At 36.7% G+C, this 22,278-nt stretch overlaps 1 protein-coding gene across 1 annotated transcript in view; it reads right to left on the minus strand.

The window, feature by feature from the left end:
- ADAMTSL1 (ADAMTS like 1) overlaps positions 1-22,278 on the minus strand; it is a 402,694-nt gene that overhangs the window by 55,912 nt on the left and 324,504 nt on the right. The window contains exons 15-16 of the mRNA XM_053932922.1: positions 17,708-18,009; positions 13,026-13,155 (exon numbers count right to left, since the gene is read on the minus strand). Of these exons, the coding sequence (XP_053788897.1) occupies positions 13,026-13,155; positions 17,708-18,009 (432 nt within the window). The remainder of the gene's footprint in view (positions 1-13,025; positions 13,156-17,707; positions 18,010-22,278) is intronic.

Consider the following 22,278-nt stretch of genomic DNA (forward strand, 5'->3'; position numbering starts at 1 on the left):
TATATGTATCCCTGATACACATGTCACATGTATCACACATATGTGAACATTTTCCAAATGAACATGGATGAAAACAGGTTTCTACTGGAAATATTTAGGGAGCAGAGGATGGTCCAAAAATACAACTTCTTTCAAGTATCATCAAAATTTCAAAATGAAAACTGATCACACTTTCCAAACTTTTAACTTTCCAAATGAATGATTTCCCTCTTCCATAAGGATATCTTAGTAGGTTTTTTAGAGTTGATCAACTATATGGACATACAATGCACATGAAGATAGGCAAACTAAATTGAAGTAGTTCCAGAAGTACCAGATCTGACCGCTCAAGGCAATGGTTTTCCTTTAATTTTTCTTAAACACAATGATAAGAGAAGGGTGTAGTCTAAAATCTTCACAAAATTTAATGAAAACCCCAATGAACCAAAAGACTGCATTTCTTGCATTTCCAGGAACTAGAAACTAACAAAGTGAATTAGTAATGGACAGAATTTATGAACAGAAAAAAACTGTTTGGGAAATTTATCAGCCAATATATAATGTAAATTAGATTAACAATCTGATCTACCATCACTTTTATGAATTGTAAGTCTAATCGCTAAAGGACCAATAATAAATTGCTATTTTATGGAACATTGTCATTGAATAAATTAGAATTATCTAAGGAATGCTTATGTATATGCTTAATTCTATGTCAAAAAACAGTTTCTGCAATTATCATGGTCAGTCCATTTTAAAATGTAAATACTCACAGCTCCCCTGAATAAAAGAAAAGGAACAACTTTGAAGCTCCAATGGCCAAAAAAGGCTCAATAATCTATGGTTACCGCCACAGGACGATTATTCCATACTATTAATGTAAATCTAAAAATGTTAGAGATTCTTTCAAAAAACAGATTAACTATGCCATTTGTAATAAGGAAATTATCTTGACATAGTTAGCAAAAATCTTTCCTGTGGTCTTTGAATTAAACTTGGCATTTGTTATCAGCTTAAGGCTGTTTAAAAATTCCAACACATGACATGAACATATAAACCTGTAAAGTTCTAAACATCTAATTTTTAATTAGAAAGGAATTTTCCTTCTTTCTTTCAATAGAAAAAAAAAAAGGTATCAATATCATATTGTACCCCAGCAGTTCAGGTGAAGAACTGGAGGATCAAGAGAGCAGGATCTTGTTCCTGGCTCTTTGCTAACTCCAGAGATGAGTGACACCAGAACTGTTGAAACACGGGCTACCTGTGAGTATGGGTATATTCCCTCTAAGTCCAAAGGGAATAGTAAAGTACTGGGCTGGATTTTACCATTCTCCTACCTATGTCTGAACTTCATAGTCACAAAATCACAACAATACTTTATTGTGGTTTGTTTTTTTTCTTCCCTTGCTTTGTCCATGCTGCCAGGTTAGGGAGTAACCTTACTGCAAAGATGTTAACTTATTCTGTCTTTCTCTACCAGCTGGCAAAATGGGAGTCTCAGCTTGACAGTAGTATCAAGGCATTATTGTGTCACAAATAACAACAGGGACAATAGTGCACTGTTACCTCAGTTTTGAAATGTCCCTCTCACTGCCACAAGAACTGGAGATCAGACAATACTTCTGCTAGCTAGAGAGATCAGAAAGTGGCACTGGCTAGTAAGCAGCTAGTCATGGCAAGACAAGATGCTAGAATTAGTTGTTGCCCCAGAAGGGCTACAAGCCTTCAGAACAAAACACTCTCTCAACCCCCATAATCAGTCTGGAAAAAGTAAATGATGCAGGTGGAACCTGTAGTCTTGAGCCAAAGCTCTATGTAGGTGACAACTTTGGATTAGTTCCTATATGCATAACATATATGGTAAACCCCAAATCATTTTAAGGTGTTAGGTGTTATAAGAAAATTATCTAGGGATGTGGTTTAATGCTGACAGAGTCCCTTCCACCAGTGCCAAAACAACTGAACATTGCACAGGAAAAGTAAACACTTTTCTAGACAAAGACCCCCCCAGCCTAGTTCAAAAAATGAAATTATTGTCATTTTTATGTGGTTAAACCATATGAAAGTGATACAAAAGAGCTCTTCTTATTTCTAAAATAAACATTCATCAGTGTGGAGAAAAGTTTATCTGGAAGAATCTGACTTAACATCTGACACCTGCCTGCATAAAGACATTCCTCAGTGCACAAAGGCTGTGAGGCAGCTGTGTATATGTACATACAACAGGCTGAGAAAATCACATATTATATAAATACTGGTTTCCTCTTGTCTTCTGTCAACCTGTGCATTCTCCATTTGGTGGTGAAGACAGAGAGGTCTTGCTGACCATATATCTCCCCCCTTCCTTTTCCCTGATGAACCTAGAACAGTGTTTGTGGCAAAGTTGCCTGTTTCAGGTGTGAAGACTTTCTTGAGTCTCATTTAGCAGATATATCTTTGATTGAGTAAATATGCTGAGTATCACACCTTAAATACCATTTCAGCATGTGATCTTAAGCTCTGAACAGCACGAAAATATACCAACCATTCCATTTGGGTGGCATAGTTTCTTGCAGTGAAGCTACAGGACTGAGATGAGAACTCCCAAGTCAGTTCTTGACTTTATAATCAAAGAAGTCTCAAAGAAAGTGGCACAGAACCCAAGACTTTAACTACAAGTTGTTTTTCATCCAGATGTTAAATCACTCACAGTAAAATCTAACTGCTCCTTTGAAATGAAGTATGAGAGCAAAGATCTCAACCCTGGTGTTCAAACACAGATCTGATTTCTCTAGGAAGGGATTTCCCTACTTCCGTGGTAATTTGTAATTTGTATTTTCAATTTGTAATTTGTAATTTCAATTTGTAATAGACCAAACATTACAAATACACATACAATATACACATACTTCAGAAGAAAAGTGAGATTTAACTAAGCTCTGAAAAAATCAATGCTCATTAAAATATAAAAAATGAAAATACTTTTAAATAATCACCAGCAAAACCAGAAAAAATAATTCATACACAGAGTTGTTCAGGACCAGCTTCACAAAATCCATTGTACAGTATCCATTGCACAGTGTCTCCACTGTGACAAGGAAACTGAACAGGCAGGAAAGGTTTCAGAAGACTGTTGTGCTCAAGGGAGAATGAGGTGCTTTCTTCAAAAAGTGTCTTCCTTAAAGTGAAGGAAGTCTATTAAAGATATGCAGACAACACACATAAGCAGATCAAAGGCTTCATGAAAGTGCTCTGGTAGGTGACAGAAGTGGCCTGCACTCTGTAAACTTACTGATATCAATTAACATTGCAGCTCATTATAGCTGATTGTGGCAGGGAGCCAGTATTTATATAACAGAGCCAAACAGAGGAACACAGAGAAGGAACTCAAATATCAGAAAAGAATAGAGGGTAAAAGCACTATTCAGCAATTCTATATCTGACAATTCTGATTGCTAGAGTAACCTTATAACATGATGACATGTTTCAAGCAATATTTATAATGTTCTGTGATTTAAAAAAGTCTTGCTTTCCCTTGAGTTGGAACAGAACATCAACTATTCAGGCAGGACAGAAAAGAGGGTTTGTGTTCTGCTGTCAACATTTTGAACAGTGGGAGGTTGTGCAGTGGGTCTTTCAGGGGACTTTTTCAGATACAGATTGCATGAACCACACAAGAACATGAAAAGGCAGCTTCAGCTAAGTGAACTGGTTTGGCAGGGAACTTGTTTGAGGAATTAGCAGACATACTGGGTACTGAAAAGTGCCTCACGCAAGACTTTTATTCTGGTTGGTAACTTCAGCATTGAGATAATTGGTAGCAATGGCAGTCTTTAATATAACTACACAGAGCAGGTTAGGTTTGAAAAGATGAATGAATACCAGTTTAGATTTGGCTTATGCTTAAAGCAGCAACCTGTTACAAGGATGTTGTTTAATTTCTTATGTGAGATATAATGAAAATAGGTTCTTGGTAGGTCTTTCAAGAATGAAGCAGTTAACAGGTAAGGAAAAGAGTAAATCAGTGTAAAGGTGGAAAGCTGGTTAAGAAATAATATGGGGAGGTTTGAGGAATAGAACACAAATTGTACAAGTGGAACTTGTAACAGGAGATAGCAGAAGCTGAATGAGGAGTTCGTGGAGGAAACACACTGGGAACTACACCAGGGTGAGTTTGAGCTAATGTACATTGCTCTGAACCTACATTCAAGCAATGCAGAAACACAAGAACCACTAATTTATGAAATAAATTTTGCAGATCAGTCTACATGATTCTTTTGCGATGAAGCAAAGGAAAAATATCCTGGTTTCTGCTCAGGTAGAATTAATTCCTTCTCTATAGTTGGCTGGATTCAGTGTGAGAATAATTTTGATAACACACTGATATTTTGTTTGCTGCTAAGTAGTGTTTATACTAAGTTAAGGACTTTTTAAAAGCCAATAAGGAGGATCAGAAAAAAAAAAAAAAAACAACCTGTGAGGGAGCATAGCCAGGACAGGTGACCCAAAGCGGTCAAATGGATATTGGACACTGCAGAATGTCATGCCTGATATATAAACTAGAGAACTTACCTGGTAGGGGGGTTGTTTGGGGTGTACAGATGGGGCTGAGCATTTGTCAGCAGGTGAGCAATTGAACTGAATGGACAAAGCAAGTATATTCATGAATGAAAGAGTGTTCAGATAATGGTGACGGGGTTTCAGTAATTCTCTAGCAAATCCAAGTTTTATGAGCAGTACTGTCACAAAACCAGCAGATAACATGAGCTTCTTGCTGACCTGGCTGGCAGCATTACAGGGATAATATTTTCAACAGGATGAACTATTCCTGAACTATTTAACCAAGGAAGAAGATACAAACAGACTGTCTCAAATTAAGGCATACACAGTGTTTCTCTAGTTTTTTTAGTAGGGGAAAGAACTTAAGAATATATCTCTATAACTATATGGTATTGTGATTGAACTCAGGAAACTCACAATGTCTGCTTACATTCCCTCATGTTCTGCTTTGAATTCCCTTCAATGTCTTTCTTGCAATATAGTGCAAAAAAGACAATACAAGAATTTTATTCCAAGGGTGCATCCAGAACCAGTATTTTATGCTGAATTTTATATTTATATTTTATATTTATAACAACCTGGAAAAGATCAAATTACGGGTCCATGGGAATCTCATGCAGGGTCAGGGCAGCCCCTGCTGTCAACACAGGCTGGGGAATGAACAGATGGAGAGCAGCCCTGCTGAGAAGGACTTGGAGGTGCTGGGGACACCCCCAAGGAGGCTGGACACGACCCAGCAATGAGCACTCACAGCTCAGAAAGCCAAATATGTCCTGGGCTGCATCCAAAGCAGCACAGACAACAGGGCCAGGGAGGGGATTCTACCCCTCTGCTCTGCTGAGACCCCACCTGCAGGGCTGCATCAGCTCTGGAGTTCAAGCACAGGAAGGACATGTTGGAGCGTATCCAGAGAAGACCATGAACATGATTGGAGGGATGCAAAAATTCTCCTGTAAGGAAAGGCTGAGAGGATTTTGATTATTCAGCCGGGATAAGAGAGGGCTTTGGGATGACCTAATAGCAGCCTTCCACGTACATAAAGGGAGCCTACAAGAAAGATGGAGAGAGATTGTTTACAAGAGCATGTAGTGATGGGACAAGGGGGAATGGCTTCAAACTGGGAGTAGATTTAGATTAGATGTTAGGAATAAAGTCTTTACTGTGAGGGTGGTGAGACACTGGCACAACTTTCCCAGAGAAATTGTGGAAGCGCCATCCCTGTAGGTTCTCAAGACCAGGTTGGATGGGACTCTGAGCAACTTGGTCTAGTGGAAGATGTCCCTGCCAATGGCAGGGGTGTTGGAAATACATGATCTTTAAGGTCCTTCCCAAACCATTCTATGATTCTATTCCTTTTTACTTTATATTTAGAGATCCTGAAACTGTGACCAGTAATCTATTTAGTAATTCACTCTTTCCTATTAGAAGATGCTTTTTTTCACATTGACATTTAGAGACCTAAACATAGAGGTGCTCCTCACTTAGAGTGGGGAGCTCTAAACTCATGTTATACCCACAAACTGTCAAAAACAGCTATGTTCAAGTAGTCAGATTCATGGAAGTATCAAGTGATTCTGACTCAATAGAAGGAAAAATTCTATTCTAAGTGATGGTATCATAAAAGTTATGATGTACATAGGCAAATTTAAAGGTATTAAAACATGTTGTATCTCCATCCTAATTGCTATATCTACATAGATTTGTGTGGAGAATCCACATACAACAGAATGGCAACTTAATGCACTTTTCCAAATTTTCCTGAATGAGAAACTGGCTTCTTAGATCTTGCAGAAAATAATGACTTAAGACAATACAGTTTGCTTCCTCATGGGAAGGGAAATGTACTTGTCTTATGTACCTGAAAATCTTTTTTCAGACCTGAACAATGTAAGTGTTACAATTAACCAAACACACTTCCATACAATACAGTGACAAATCTGTGGATCCATTGGGTGGTAATTAGATGCATACAACTCTGTTTGAGTGCTCCAAGTGTCTCCCAAAGGTGTGAATAAACTACTAACAGCTGGTTAGGATATACAATATATCAGCTTAGTCACAATTCTAATGGGTAATTGCACATTGAAGATGGAAATTTTCGTGGGCACAAATAGATCTTGCTGTGCTTCTGGAGATGTGTTAGACCTACTTGGCAGATAGAGAATTCATAATTTCACCAGTCTGACTCCTTTAATAGGTACTTAATTCATTCCAAACTGAATGGAAGTGAAGGCACATTCTCAATTTATTTCATGTGTGAATCTTTCTGATGAGTAACTATATTACAGAACCATATAATATATTTTCAAGAATTAGGGCATATTTTAATTTTTTTTGCATATCTTATCTTAAATAAAGGTTTATTGGTTTGAAAGTACTGGGTATTTCTCAGGCTCTTACAAATTACTTCAGCAATACTGTAAGTGCTTCAGCAATACTGTAAGTGGAAGATATAATGGTGCTGTTCAGTTCACCCTTTTTTAAAGGAAGTGAAGATTGTGAAATCAACAATTTATAAGATCCTGTAGCTTGTTTCATATGTTAATGCTGAAGTGAAAAAGTTAATCCTGCTCATTATGCTACAAAATGTTTGACTTCATATTTGGCACAAAAGGAAAGACATGGGTTTTTTTGCTGCTGTTGGGAAAGCTTCTTTGGGGAATGAAATCCTGCTGCTGAGGCAGTAAATTAATACTGAAGAAGACTGAGAATAAATTTAGAGAAAAAAATGAGGAGTAGAAGCTAACATATGAAACAATGGAGTGAAATGGTATTTGTTCAAAATACTGAAAAATATCAAGTGGCAGTGGATTTTAAATTCTAAAATAAGTAAAGAGAAAGGTTAGGAGAAGTGGACTTTATTAAGGTGATGACACCCAGAAAACTGACTGTGCCAGAAAGAAAAAGAAGAGCAAGTCTGCTCTGCAGGGGAGCTCAATAAGCCCCTACCACAAGTTAAAGCTAATACTCATCACAAACCAAGCTATAACAAAACTGTGTTAAGGCATGACAAAATTGTTTCAACACAATGCTGTACTAACTTGGAGAAATTAGTGAACTGGAGATCTGTGTAGAGGCAAATAATCTAAGTATACAGTATTCTGATAAAGAAGTGTGATTTATCATTCAAAGTAAGAAGGATATATGGTAGAAGTTACTAAAAAAATTTTGTAATTGCACTCTAATATTTTATGGAGATAGTCGTCTGATGGGAATACAAGCTGTAATGAAGGAAAATGTCTCTTAATGTAATCCTATCTAATGAAGGAACCATCATATTATTTAAAAGCAAAATGGGGGAAGACCTCTGAAATTTTAAACTAGAAGAGCTGGAGGCAGGGTATGATGGAGGCTCCAGAGCTCCTCTGACCCTCTGAACTTTCAAGTTTCTTTGCTTCACATTTTGATGTGACACACATGGCTCAAAAGAGTCTCCTTGGGGACTTCGCTGTAACTGTAGCTGCATAAAGGACACTGAGGAGCCAGATAATAACAGAGCCACCTAGGAAGGGCAGCTTGTTTAGATGTCCCTGTATAGGCCTGTGTTTACCATAGTAAAGCTAGGGAATAAATGACCTTGTGATTCCCTCACCAAGTTCACGGCTTCTGTCTAAGATGTTTCTCAAACTGAAGGCACCAAATAAGGGTGAATCTGCCCTGTGTGACAGCATATTCCTTCTAATGTCTGATTCTCCAACCTCTTCCACCACAGTCCAAGCTGTGGTCTGTGATCCCAGGAGGCTCTGTGGGCTACATTTTAAGAGGCTCTCAAAGCCATTGTCAATGTGCTTCAGCTAAAAATAGACCTAAATGCATCCCATTTAAAAAATACGTCACTTGTTTGTGAGGATTTAAAAACCTGTCTGTGTCACAAAGAGACAGTAATACGATCTTTACCTCATTAATGCTAATTCTAGCTTACCACTCTAAAAATACCCCAAACTGCAGAACTGGTAGATTTTGATAATAACAAGAACTGGTATCCCCTGCCAGTAGGGCTATAGTGCAATATCTATAGACATAATTACTTGCAGACCTTTTAACCTTTTTCATGAACTAGATAGACATGCTCTAATATTTCCCCCCACCAATGCAAAACACATCTGTATTGACACCCTTCCACACATAGGTCACCTTTAATGGATTAGAGAAAGCTCTGTCCCTTTCACCAGTACTGAATTAATTTCAGATTGTTGATGGGAGCATGCCTTACACTAAGTCTGGCCTACCACCAATCTAATGCTTGAAAAACATGCTGATTTTTTTATCCTTTGTAGTTTAACTTCAGCTGGGAAATAGAGCAAAACAGATGACAATACCATATTTAACAAATAAACATTAAAATAAGAATAGGTGATTCATCACACAAACACAAATCAAGCCAACACAGAAGAAAAGAAAAAGAAAAAAAGTGATTCAATGAGGTAGAGCCCAGGCTAACTCAGGCAATGTTTGCCCTTTCATGTATGTATCAGAACTACTCAGATGGTTTCCTATCTTGTCTTGCAGACCACAGAGGGTTGAAGTGGTAAAGGGAGAGTGCTGAGGTGAAATTTTGTGATATTCCTAGGACCATCTGCTTTTTCTTCTTCTTTTTTTTTCTTTTCATTTTGTAGAATTCAGCTGTTCTGTTGCACAGAAATAAAAGTTCAGTTTTGAAAATGTTCATGAACAAAGCTGTAAAAATTGCCTGTAATTTCCTCCATTTTCAGCCATCTGGTTTTCATTGCTTTGATTCTCCCTTCACTAGTCCATACATGTTTACCAAAACTTTTCAACACGCATTGACCAAATTATTGAGCAGTTATAATTAATGACAGAGTTACTTCACCCCTTTGATAGAGCTTGTTGGCTCACCATGAAGTGTTCATAAGTGTTCATGCTGTTGCTCTTATAAACAAGAATTATATCTGATTAGATGATGACTGCCTCTGTAGTTCAGGCTGTGGAGGCTGAGGAAAAGACACATTTTGGATGTGAGTAATTGAGTAATTTTGTTGCTGAAAACAGCCAGGTTAACATTGAAACAGGGTTCTTCTAATTAGTTTTTTGTTGGGTTTTTTTGGTTGTTTTTTTTTTTTTTTTTTTTTTTTGTTTGTTTGTTTTTTTTTGTTTGTTTTTTTTTGGTTTTTTTTTTTTTTTTTGGTGGTTTAGAATGATAGCAATTAGCAAAACTGAGTGATCTTCCTTTTTGTTTTTTTTTTTCACTTAGACAAGAAACTTCTAGACACTGAACAGCTATTTTGAGTTTACTTCTGGAAGACTGTGATCTGCTCAATTATTGCTATGTAATTCTTCAAGTGGTACAGCTCGACTGACAAAAATTAAGTAACTGAATGACTGAATTAAAATTGTCATAGTCTTCATTCCTCTCTTTCCTGTAGAAAGCATGCTGGCTCTCCTAGTACATCAAAACAAGGTATATAATTTTTCTAGAAATATTAAACTAAGTTAATGACAACAAATTTTACTCTGTATTGTGTTGAAAGTCAGTTATTAGCTCCCAACTTAGCAATCAGCTCCACAGTGTTTCCCATTTTCTTAATTCAGTTCAAAATGGGAAAATTTTTTACACTGATTTCCAGGAGAAGAGGGTCTGGACTCTTTTTCTGCTATTGTTCTTGAAGCAATGCACAAAAAAAACTCTCAACAAAATCTGAAACCCTAGGAGACTCAGTTGGGATTTGAATATGGAGGAAATCTTCCAATTTTTTTGTGTGCAGCTCTTCCTGATTCTTAATCTTTTTTTCTGTAAGAATTGTAAGTATGGGATTTTTCTGACTCCATACAGCTGTGAGTATATTTCTGTGGTTTAGTTTTTGTCTCTCTTCCATGTACTCAGAATAGTAATGTGCTAAGATATTAAGCCAGAATTCCAAAGAAAATTTCAAAGCATTCTCAGCTGCTGTACAAGCACCATCATCTCTCAGTGTTTTCATAAATGTGAAGTATATTGCCAGTATATTCTTTTACTATATTCTGTTCCAAGACCAGGGCAGTTACAGATTGAAAAGGTTGACAGCACCATAGGTTAATTTCAAGTATTAAGTGAGTAAGGAAGTTTTCTAATCTATGCACATCTATTTTCAAGGAACAAAATGAACAGTAATCCAGTGTCTGTGCAGATCCTTTTAGTATCATTCTTCTAAAGTGTCCAAGAAAAAAAAAAAAAGGATCAAAACCAGAATGAAATTACTCTTTACCTACTACTTCTACAATATCTTTCTTGAGGTCCATGCCTTCTGACCTTCCAGAAAGGCTGATGAGATTCTGTAGTTCAGTGCTTTTATCTATCTATAGTAAAACAGGTAAAACAATTGTTTACATCTTATGTGACTAGCCCTTTGGGAGGCTACAGAGTAGCCTCACATGTAACCAAAAATGCCTGCAGCAGAAGAAGCATTAAGCTTTGAAGTTCTAACATTTAAATGTTCTCTCTCTACAGCTAAACAAGATCTTTAACTGTACTAGATTTTAGACATAATCATTAAATTTTAAGCATGCAGGGCTGCATAGGTTCAAGAAATGTCACTGGAATAATTTCTCTAAATTATTATATATTATATAATATAATATATTATATTATATATGTTATATATAATATGATATATTATATATAATTATATATAATATAATTATAAAATTATATAATGTAATATAATGTAATATAATATAATATAATATATATAATATTATATAATATAAGGAGAGAATTTTTATTCTCTTGGGCAAGGCTTCTCACCCTTTTCTTCATGATGTGGACAATTTTTCCTTGCTTACCTAGACATTCATTACCATCTCAGTTGCCTTTTCAGTGGAATGCCTCCTCTACCCACAACAACTGCAGACTCCAGCAGTTACTTACACGTTAAGAATATTTTAGGAAAGTGGTTTTTATAATTTTAGCTTCTGTTAACGCACTTAAGCAGATGGAAAACAGAGAGAAGAGCCAACACTATGAGACGAGTCAGCTGTCTCTATAAGTCATCAGCATGAGCTCTGGGAAGCATCAATGGTTCACAGATTTTGGAAACTCCTGTAGAAGAGATCTAAGTTCACAGCCACAGTGTATTATAATTTTTGGACTTGTCAGTGGGTAGAAATGCCTTCATCAGCATACATGATTTTAGCCTAAATTTTCATCAGAGTCCTGGATCAAAATTTCTTGAATTAGAATTCTGAAGTATCTTAGGATTTAAATAAGGAGAAAATCTTAATTTAAATAAATAATACTTTATTTTTTCCTTTTAAAGAAAGCATTATAGTGGCTGTAAATAATGATTATAAAGCAAAAGTTTTTATATACTCTTTCATTAATGTACCATTGTATTTAACACAGTGACATTACTAGGTGTAGCACTTCAGAAGCATGAAGGAAATAAGGTAATTATCTCATCACGGCCTGCCTGGGGGACACATCAACTTGCCTTGTTGCCTCTCTTTCCATTAGCCATGCTGCCTGCAGTCTGCAGACCTTCTTGCTCTGACCAGAGGAACAGTTTTGCAGAGTATGTGTTCTTCATCCTGGGCCTGCAGACAGGCAATTTCCTCCAGACTGAGGGGGCTTCAGGAGAGAAGTTGTATATACAGGGGAGAGAGTAATTTCCCCTCTTCTCAGTTGCAGCACTAGGGGTGGATTAAAGCTGCTTAGTCTTCCCCCTCTGCATCACTCCCCTTTCACCTTTGCTTCAGGGTTGCAGTATCATCATAAGCAATACTTGTAATACTTTGGTAAAGAAATTTCAATATATTTGTATCTGTTTGTCACAAATTCAGAATCCAGATTACCAATCAAACCGTTATTTATGTCCTTATTGTTATTTCATGCTGGCCATCTTTGATTTTTAATGGGAACCTTCTCTGTGTATCCCAAATCTGCTATTATTCATAACAACATATCTCTCTGTAGCCTGTTGTCTTATAAGTCATACATATACCTATCAATAAATGTTCAAAGGTATATCTACCACCTGCAGAGCTCTGAGTGTTTTACGTAATCCAAAGTTATACATCAATGTATTTAAAATCTGCTGCAGTGTCACAGTGGAGCATATGCACCTCTGTACAGCTGGGAAAAAAAATGTATACAGTACATCCTATAGACTAAGAATATCATAACAGCTATTTTCTGTTGTCAAGTGTGCAGATGTGAATCTCTGCAGAGAAAGATCTGCTGTTTTTAGGGTCATGATTGTGGAAACTGTGTGAGGCCAGGGACAAGCAGGTTCTACAAAACCTTTTCTAAGAGGGGAGGTTGGAAAAGTCTTTAAACTTGACAAAAGTCTGGTAAAGTTAAGTCAATCCATAAACTGTTTACTTGAAAGAGTTGAAGAGGCAAACAGTCTGAAGTTTGCCCTTTGGTCTTACTAAAGCTTTGTACTTCCTGGTCAATATGATTGTGGCAGGAAGATGTAAGTCCCTGCAGTCTAAGAAAGGCGTGCTTGAGGCAGTGTGTTTCTCCAGACTGAAAGGCAATAAAGTTTGGGGTCACTTAAAATTATGCCTACCTTGGGGGACAGGGGTCCAGGCTACAGGACTTCAGCAGCTGCGGAGGACGACGGCTGCTAACACACAGTGTTTCGTCTGCAATCTCCCTAGTTTGTTTGTTCAGACAGGTCACCACAGCCTCCTGGACACCTGCACACAACAAATAATGGTCACAATCAGCTCTCCATTACCTGCAGGGGCAGCCAAGGACAGGGGTGGGCCCAACAGGAACAGCCAGGCTGCAGCAGATGGTGACACCCAGCCGCAGCTGCTCATTTGTCATTGCTTTCAGTCTCTGAAAGGTTTCTCAGTGCTGCAGTGAACAGTCCATGGATTCATTCACTGCTCACCTCCCTGGACAGAAAATTGTGCAGTGCTGTCATTTTTTTTCTTTTTTGTATAAAGCGCAAAGAAGCACTTTATTTTTCAATCCAAGCAGCCTAAGGTGTGAAGATGGCCATGGCTTTCACATGCTGTATTTTTACCAACAGTATGACTTGCAAATGCAAAGTAAAATGTCATCAGACAATTCAGCTGTTCTCAGTCTACTCTTCTGCATCCAAGGGCCTGCACCCAAACTAAAGAGGCAAACCTGCAGAGTATATCTGAGAGTTGGGAAAGAACGGGTTAGAGAGAACTGGGAAAGAACAGCAGCTGTTGGGACTAAGAGAAACTGGAAGATTTGGTTATTAAGTTTTAACTCAGAAATTCCTTGTTACAGCCAAAATCCTTATGTAGTCTATGGCATACCAGTTACTCTTACTTTTCCTATGACTAGGGGCATTACAGGCTTTTTGGATCACAAGGTTAGAAAGCTAGAACATCAGGGGTCTGAGAGGGTCTGAGGATAACAATTGGCCTGATCTTCCTGAGAATCTAATCCACAGTAGTTCAAATACAATGAAAATATGCTTTTTACATTCATTCCTGAGATCTGAGTCAGGAAAATATTAGCTAACTCCCAGCAATTACATTACAGTTTCAAAAACAACACTTTTCCAAAACATCTCAATTTTTTTTAAGATGCTACAAGGGGAAAAAACCCAAACCAAACCGAAGTGTTGTAAAACCTTAAAGACCTTGAAAAACAGTGTCACAGAGATAACAATATATTCTGGTGTTTCTAATGCCAGAGCACATGTCATTAGGCAAAAAATGGTTTCATATCCTTCAAGAGGACCAAAGTGTTATATAGCTGATCATAGTCCCTGTATTCCTGACATTATTCACAAATTCATTTTCCATAATCTCCGTATAGGTTGGGGCCCCCAGAAAAGAAGCTTGTTAACCATTTTTATGGCCGCTATGTGTGTAAGCCTATTAAGGTAATGGCTATGACACGAGACTATGCAGTGTGTCTCCCTTATCCCAGACACCAAAAAAAGAAAGAAATTTGACAATTTTGGACATGGAAACCAACATCAAAATTACCAAAGTCCCTGTAGTCAGCCAATGCTGTTGGGGTTTTCCTTCATTTACAAGATGGCCCCATATTTTCAATTTTGCTATTCAAGTCATCTCTCAAAAGACTTAAGAATAATTGTAAAAAGAGTAGCCTAGCGAAAAGATAGAACAAATGGTAGAGATTTATATCTAGGAAAAGAAACTTACAAAACTTACATATATGAACAAGATGTTCACTGCCCTGTCATGTTCATTATTTTTCTAGCTCAATCATTTTTCTGTTGAACATATAATCATATCATGTGCAGCAAGCACAGGCATATGGATTCTCCAGAATGGAATGCTCCTGGCTGAAGAACAGAGGTGGTTCTCTACCTGATGGGAAATGGCACTGTGTTCAAACTACTGGTCTCTATTTTGCATGGAACATCTGTGCTGACCTGATATCACGACCAATTTGATGAAGCCAGGAAAGAAGGGCTGCTGATCCAGAGGTATAGAAACTATGAAAGTATTTTTCCAGACTCTGTGGAAAGAAACCAGATTCCTGTAACATGCGGGTTGACATGTTTCTGTTTGCTAGGCATACAGCTCACTCACTTTCTGTATGTCCTTCTCAGATAAAATTTTCTAAACTGAGTGTACTTCCACAGCTTCAGTTTTTCCTCTCTGAAGGGTGTCACCAAATGAGCTCTTGAACAATTATCATCGATTTAACACTTTTCCATTGTCTGCTTTAATGTTAAATACCGAAAAGTGATGACTATGAGATCTTGAATTTAACCTTTTCTCCATTTCTCATGCTGATGGTTTTACATTATCAAATTCATATAGCTAAGCTCTGATACTACTGTTCTTCAGTTTTCACTATCCAATCAGCCCTAAACATAACAGTAAGTTTATTCCTCATGCTTATTTCTCTCATCTAAGTCATCTCTGATTGCAATTCCAATAATTCTTGTCCATACTACAGGCATTCTGGTCTGTCTATTAAAATTTCTTTTTATCTTTGACAGTTCCAGCAATCTTGCCTGACAGCATAGATACCAAAGAAAAAGGTTCCTGTCTGAATATGGTTGCTGGAAGGTTTATCGACAGTTTTTGGCTTTAATAGCTTGTGCCAGAAAACAAAATCTCAACCCAAACCAACCAAAAAACCCCTGAAACAAACAAACAAACAAAATCCCCCCATAACAAAACAAAAACCAACCAACCAAAAACAAACAAAAAAAAAGGAGCGAGAGAAAAAAAATCAGGCTTGCTCCAGCAGTAAAAAATGTGATCATTATCACTTTCTTCAACTTCTTCTTGAATCGCACACTAGTATGTCTCAGCATAATGACAACAACTATCCCTCTATTTTTGATCAGTCAATGTGGCAAATGGTTATAAGCTTTAAATTAGGATGGCTTATTGAACATTTAGAGAATATAAGAACTTTTGATCATAAATCAGAAGTTTCACAGCACAGATACAATTAAAAAAGGTATATAAATTTCAGGAAGTTCATTTTCCAAGTAATTGAATTCAAAACATTATTTACTGCACAATATTATTAGAACAAAAACTGTCTGCTTTAAAGTTCCTTTCTTTGGGAAAAAATAGAAATCAGTTCTCAATAGGAAACCACAGTATAAAAATGTGTAATGGTGGGATGTGAATCTAGGCAGTCTAAGTTCACTTTCAAAACACCATCAAATGAGAATTTCTGTGTTTATATTTACCAGGATATAATAATTTTTACATGATATTTGATGACAGCTCTGGGAAATGAAGCCATCAGCAGCAGACTATATGACTAACTCATTCCTTCTGGTTGCTGCTTCTGGGAGGTGAAAGGTTACTTCTGCATCTATCCAGTTTCTTCTCCCAGGACTCTAAAACCAATAAAATTAGTTTGACCAGTCTTGCACCTATAGCTGCAAAAATATCTGACTTAACATCTGCTAATCTGGAAAGTTTGGAGTTTTGTCAGACAAAAAGAAATCTTAGCTAAAATTTTTTGCTGACAATTGAAAGACATTAACTTTATAAAGAAAAATGTCTCCTACAAATCAGTCTCTGTGAGTTACATTTGAAAAATCCAAACATGAACTCTATATTCTAAAAAATTACTTCATTTCAAGAGGATATTTCTTGGAACTGTGCATGTTTTCGTAGTCACAGTAAAAGTGTGATGAATTGTTACTGCACACTAGTAACATCAACACATGACATGTACTCTCATAACATCAGTGTCTGTCACCACTTAGCATACACTAGTGTCTCATTTTTTTTTGTGTAGGAGATAAAGCAAAAGTTTCAGCGGTCTACAGCTGTGAAGTACTCTAAACATTCACTACCATCAGCAAGCCAAAAGCACACACAGAAAACCTTTGCATTATTTTCTACTGATTGTGGTTTTCAAAACCATAACTGATTACCTGTGAATTTGTACATGTTATTAACTCATAAAATGCTGAGTTGTTTTCAGTTCCACAGTATATATTTTGCATTTTTCTATAGTAATCTTTTCTTAAATCACCTGAAAGTTGTAAAGTAAAAAGACAAGAGGTGGAAAAATCTAGATTCAATTTAAAAAATACTGGACTGGACATATTTCTCAGAACTAGTTACATAAAATGATGGGGAAAAAAGGATATCAGAAATGTGTGTTAATGGTCTATAGTATGTGCAACCTGAGAAATTTGTTAACTTTGAGAAACAACAATTGCCAAGCCTGCTTGTTTAAGACAGCTACATAATTTGTGCCATTTTGCCATAAGTTTTCTTTTGCACTGGGATTGGAGCTGATGTTCCTTTTTGACAGGAGATAAGAAATACCTGAGCCCTTAAAATATCCATTATTTATTTCATCTGCTATGGGAGGACAATTTACTTCCACATGCTTTTGCTTGCACCGAGCAAACCACGAGATAAGAACTAAAAATGATATGTGCTTGTTAGCCTGTACCACCAGACCCCTTTAATATTTGTTTTTTTTTTTGGTGATCACCTTTGGGTGATCAGTTGATAAAGGAAACAGAATATATGATAAACTGAGCACTCTTAGTGACAGTCTGAGCACAGATCTGGAAGTCCTGGGCTAAAATATATTGTGCACACGGGATTTTTAAAATTTCTTATCTATGCCTTTTCAAATATGTTTGGACTCAACAATGTTACAGTTTTATTTCCTTCCTAAATGATTCCATGATTCTAGCTAGCCATAGCAAAGCAGCATGTCTATGCCTATTAAGTGCCAAGCACACACTTGAAGAAAGAAAGCAAATCCAGCACAGAAACATTTTGCACTTACCTCCTCCACAGGACTCTGAGCACTCTGTAAAGCCTTCATATTCCCAGTCATAGAGCTCATCCAACTCCTGCAAGCTGCCATACAAAAGCTGAGTCTCCTCTAGGGTGTATTCAGTTGCCTCCCCACTGCAGGGACCACTGTAACAGGCTCTCTGAGACACAGGTTTGGGACCTTCACATTCATCGATGGGCAGATCAGCCACGGACTGAGAGAAAGAGAGGAGCACTTGGCATTTCACAAGCCGCATCTGGCTGCCTACTCCACAGGTGACACTACAGGTGGACCAAGCCTCAGGAATAAACCTGTGAGACGAAGAGAGCAAGCAAGTTATGTCCACAAATTGCCAGGGAAGCAAAAGCAGGATAACCCTACCCACGCCAAATTTTATTTAATGAAAAACTAGTACTTCATCTCATCATACATTTATTAAAAACTACACACAGGAGGTTTATTGGCAACTCAGTGGCAGGTCTCCTCATATCCAAGAAGTAAGACAAACCCTTGTAACATCTACCTTGATCCTAAAACACCTTAGTGCAAGGCATTCAGCAATCTTCCAATGTGCCCAATGTACATGATGATCCCACTGGCTACCTTTTTCAAGTATTCAACCTAGATAATCTTTGACTTAGTTGTTAATTTTTTTCACTAGTAAGTATTGAGCAGGCTGCTGTTATCAGGTAATTGCAGGACTACATGGAAAATAATTTTAATTATTTTTTTCTTGTGTCACAGCAACTGTTTTTAAGTCTTAATTTGAAGCTAGCAAAAGGTGAAGAGAATTCATAATTTCTTTAGCTTTTTTGTTGATTGTTTTATCTTTCTTTTAAATTTAAATGAAATAAAATTTTTTAAATTTTAAATAAATTTAAAAAATTTATTTCCACAGGACATTTACCTTTCTCTCATTTAAAAAAACAAACAAACAAAAAAAACCCCAAGACCAAACAAACAAACAAACAAAAAACTAACCAAAAAAAAAAAAAAAAAAAAACCCAAACAAACACAAAACCAACCCCCCCCCCCAAAAAAAAACCCAAAAACCAAACAGTTTTTAATTTCTATTGTGGATTTGTTTATCTGTTACACTTGTCTTACTGATCAGTAACCCTTATATGCTCCAAATTTTTCCTTCTGGAAGTCCATGAATATTTTATAAAAAGCACTTTGCACTTGTCATTACAATAAAACAGACTGAAATCCATCTCTTGTTATTTTCCTCAAAAATGGAAAAATTTCTAAGTTTGTCTGTGTTGTCACTGCTTTTTCAATGTCAGTGCTATAAACTGGACTAGCATTTTACTCAAAGTTATCAAGCCTAAGATTCACATTCAACTCTTTACCACATTATTACTACTTTGTTACAGTAATGTAACACACCTTGTTTTGCTGAGCTCATGTTGAACTAAGATGACTCCTAAATCTATCCAGAAACAATAGTTTCAGGGCACTCCATAACCTGTAATACCTATTCTTTGATACCTGATGTCAGTGGTATTGGAGCACTGAAATTATGAATACAGGGTAATTTAGATAGCTTTATCGGACTGTCTTGCCTTTTACATTGAGCATTCTTCCAAACTTCTGCCACAGGCAAGTTCTAAGACAAGGGCTGTAGTTATACTTCAAGGACTAGAACAAATGAATAAATAGCTGGATCTGGCACTGATCCTTGCTGAAGCTCACAAGAACAATCCCTGTTGATAACACTCCCTCATTAACAGTAAGTGTTTGGAATCTGTCTACTTCTGCAAACTCAGCTTTTGGGATGTATTTTTCATGGAAACCTGGCTGTCATGACAGTATTCATCTTCCTTTGGTCTTTATTTTGATAGGATAGGCCACACCAGAGTTGGACAGCTTTGCCCAGGCTGAAGACAATATACCTGTCTGTTTCTACTGTGGTCTGGGGTTCTAGCAAACTAATTTCTTACCGTGGGAATCCCATGAACAGTTTTGATAGGAAGAAAAGGGATATTTAGTTTTGGGATCAGCATATTTGAAAATATTTTTACACTCTTCTCCCTTTCATCCTCTGCCTTTCTCTAGTTGACAAAAGGACTTTTCCTCCATGCTGATGTTTAAAAAAAATCCATAACCTAAAAGGGAAGCTAGTGTTTTCCCAGGATGTATATATCAGGATTCCTGACTGGAACATCACAGTCTTTTGGAGCAGGGAATATGCATCTCTTTACCCACTTTTTGTGGTCTTTATAAAATCTTGTTATAAATCTGACATCTGCTACTAGCACTATACATGGAAAGTAAGAGAAAGGAAAGAAATTAATTGCAATAAGAAATTAATTTACAATATTATTGTAAAATTTGAAAATATTTATCATGCTGCTACAAAGACAGGAGCAAAGCTTTTGGGAAACTAATAATGCAAACTGGTTCCATTTTTCTACTGTAAGACATTTTAACTGAAAAGATCAGTCTTGTTTCCAATATACTATCTTTCATTTTGAGAGGGTTATACACTTTAGCAGTACAGGTAGGTCTCTCTACGACTGTAACTGATGTAATTCTATTTTGATGAGGAGAATCTCCTGTCAGAGATTAAGTGGTTCGCATCAGCCACTGTGACTTAGATATTTTGACTAGTTGAAATACAGCTTCTTAACCTGGCAAACTGAAAGGTAGAAACCCTAACCAGATTATGGAAAAAAAAAGGTCGTGTTCTTCATCAGAAGCTGTCTTTCTTATATTTTTGAACACTATAAATTGTTCTGTAACTTTTCTTTTTTGAAGAACAGCTGTACTTCAAACCAAAAGGGAGGATATTCTTCAAGGTATTAAAATTATTCATTTAGAAAAACAGAGATACTCAAATACTTGGAATATTTACACATGATGTGTATCATACATACAAACATGGGAAAAAAGGGGGAGGACGCAAAAAAAAAAAAGTAAGAACATTACTGAAGAAGACTGAATCCTTTTTGAAATGAGGCTTAATCTATAAATGCAGGTATTATATTATTTTACCTGAGTCAGCAACTCATAATGAAAATAATAGAATACCTGCAGGAAATTGTATTTTTTCAGCTATCTAGGTCCAATTTCTACGTTTTTAGTGCTAACTTTGGAAATGTGATTTAATTCTAACATAACTATTAGCTGGTAAAGAGAAAATTAGCCAAATCAAAAGAGTTAAAAGCAGAAGAAAGAGGGGAAACTCATGAAAACCCTGTAAAGAAATCTCTCTATAGTAATGGTCATTAAAAATGGAACAATTATGTAATGTGAATGTATAACATAAATATACAATGTTTCTGAGTTTTCTACCACCCTAACACCTATAAAATTATAAAGGCTTTCAAATATTTTTGTGTTGTCATTAATGATAAATGTTGCCAAATGGTGAGCACAAACCACAAAAAGTATATGAGTAAAAAAGGGGACAGTTCATGGATTTGAAGTTATTTGCCCTGCATATAGCTCATCTTCTACTGCTCAGCATTAGGCATTTCTGTATGTGAACCTCTGAGCTACTTGGAAAATGGAAGTAGCGGAATAGATGTACTGAAAAATATTTTTTTAGAAAATAGGAAATGATTGAGGTGTTTCAGTTGTCATTCCATACTGTTTAATTAAATCCCACTGTAATAATCATCCCTCTAATAACAACCCAAATAAACAAGACAAAGGCAGTAACTCATTTCTTCAACTAAGGACTGATGTAAATTCCCCTCCATATAGAAACATATATGTAACTGGAGAAGTCAGAAAATAAATAAGAAGACAATGTCAATGCTCAACAGTGAGAGACGTTTCACAGGAGGTCACAGTGGGTTCAGGTGAGACCCACAGAGAGCTCTGCTGCGTGTTCCAGAGATTTTCAAAATTCTTGATGTATGTAGCAGCAGCCTCTTCTGTCTAGGACAAGATTTCCTGCAATATGTGTTATGAAGAAAAACAAGTGTATACATACTGGTGTGCTTTGAGCTATGGAGAAAAATAACTAATTTTCTTCACTGCTACATAATTACATATTGTCCTTAATTTTTATTGCTTAATGTTTTTTTGTTTGTTGCTTTTTCCCCCTCTTGCTTTGTTTTTTTCTTTGTTTTAAAACACCACTGGTTAAATCCATGGCTTAGATAAAGTCTGAGGTTTTGAGACATGTACATACCAGTGGGATTGAGTGTTCTAAGGCAGAGACACCCATCTATTAAGGTCTCTAAACTCAGATACTACTGGTGAAATGAAATGTTCAGGGGCTTGTTTGAAGTCATGGGAATTTTCTGTGATAGATCCAGAATTGAGCACAGACTTCCAAACTCTTTGTCTTGAGCTGAAATGCAAATCCATCGTTTTCCTTCAGGAAACACCACCTTTTCACAGGTTTTAATGCATGGGTAGCAACACAGGATGCTCACATAACAGCGCGGGATAGCTGCTGGTGTCATTGTTCAGAGACATGAAACAGTGGTCATTACCATTTATCAATAAAATTTCCCTCTGTAAGAGTTTTAACACTGGAGGCAGCTGCACAGGTCCAGTTCCAACCAGAGTGATTACATTCTGTCCCTCTATAGTTTCTTTTAAGTTTGAATATGATTTTTCCT

The sequence above is a fragment of the Vidua chalybeata genome, chromosome Z, assembly GCF_026979565.1.
Source record: "Vidua chalybeata isolate OUT-0048 chromosome Z, bVidCha1 merged haplotype, whole genome shotgun sequence".
Classification (NCBI taxonomy): domain Eukaryota; kingdom Metazoa; phylum Chordata; class Aves; order Passeriformes; family Viduidae; genus Vidua; species Vidua chalybeata.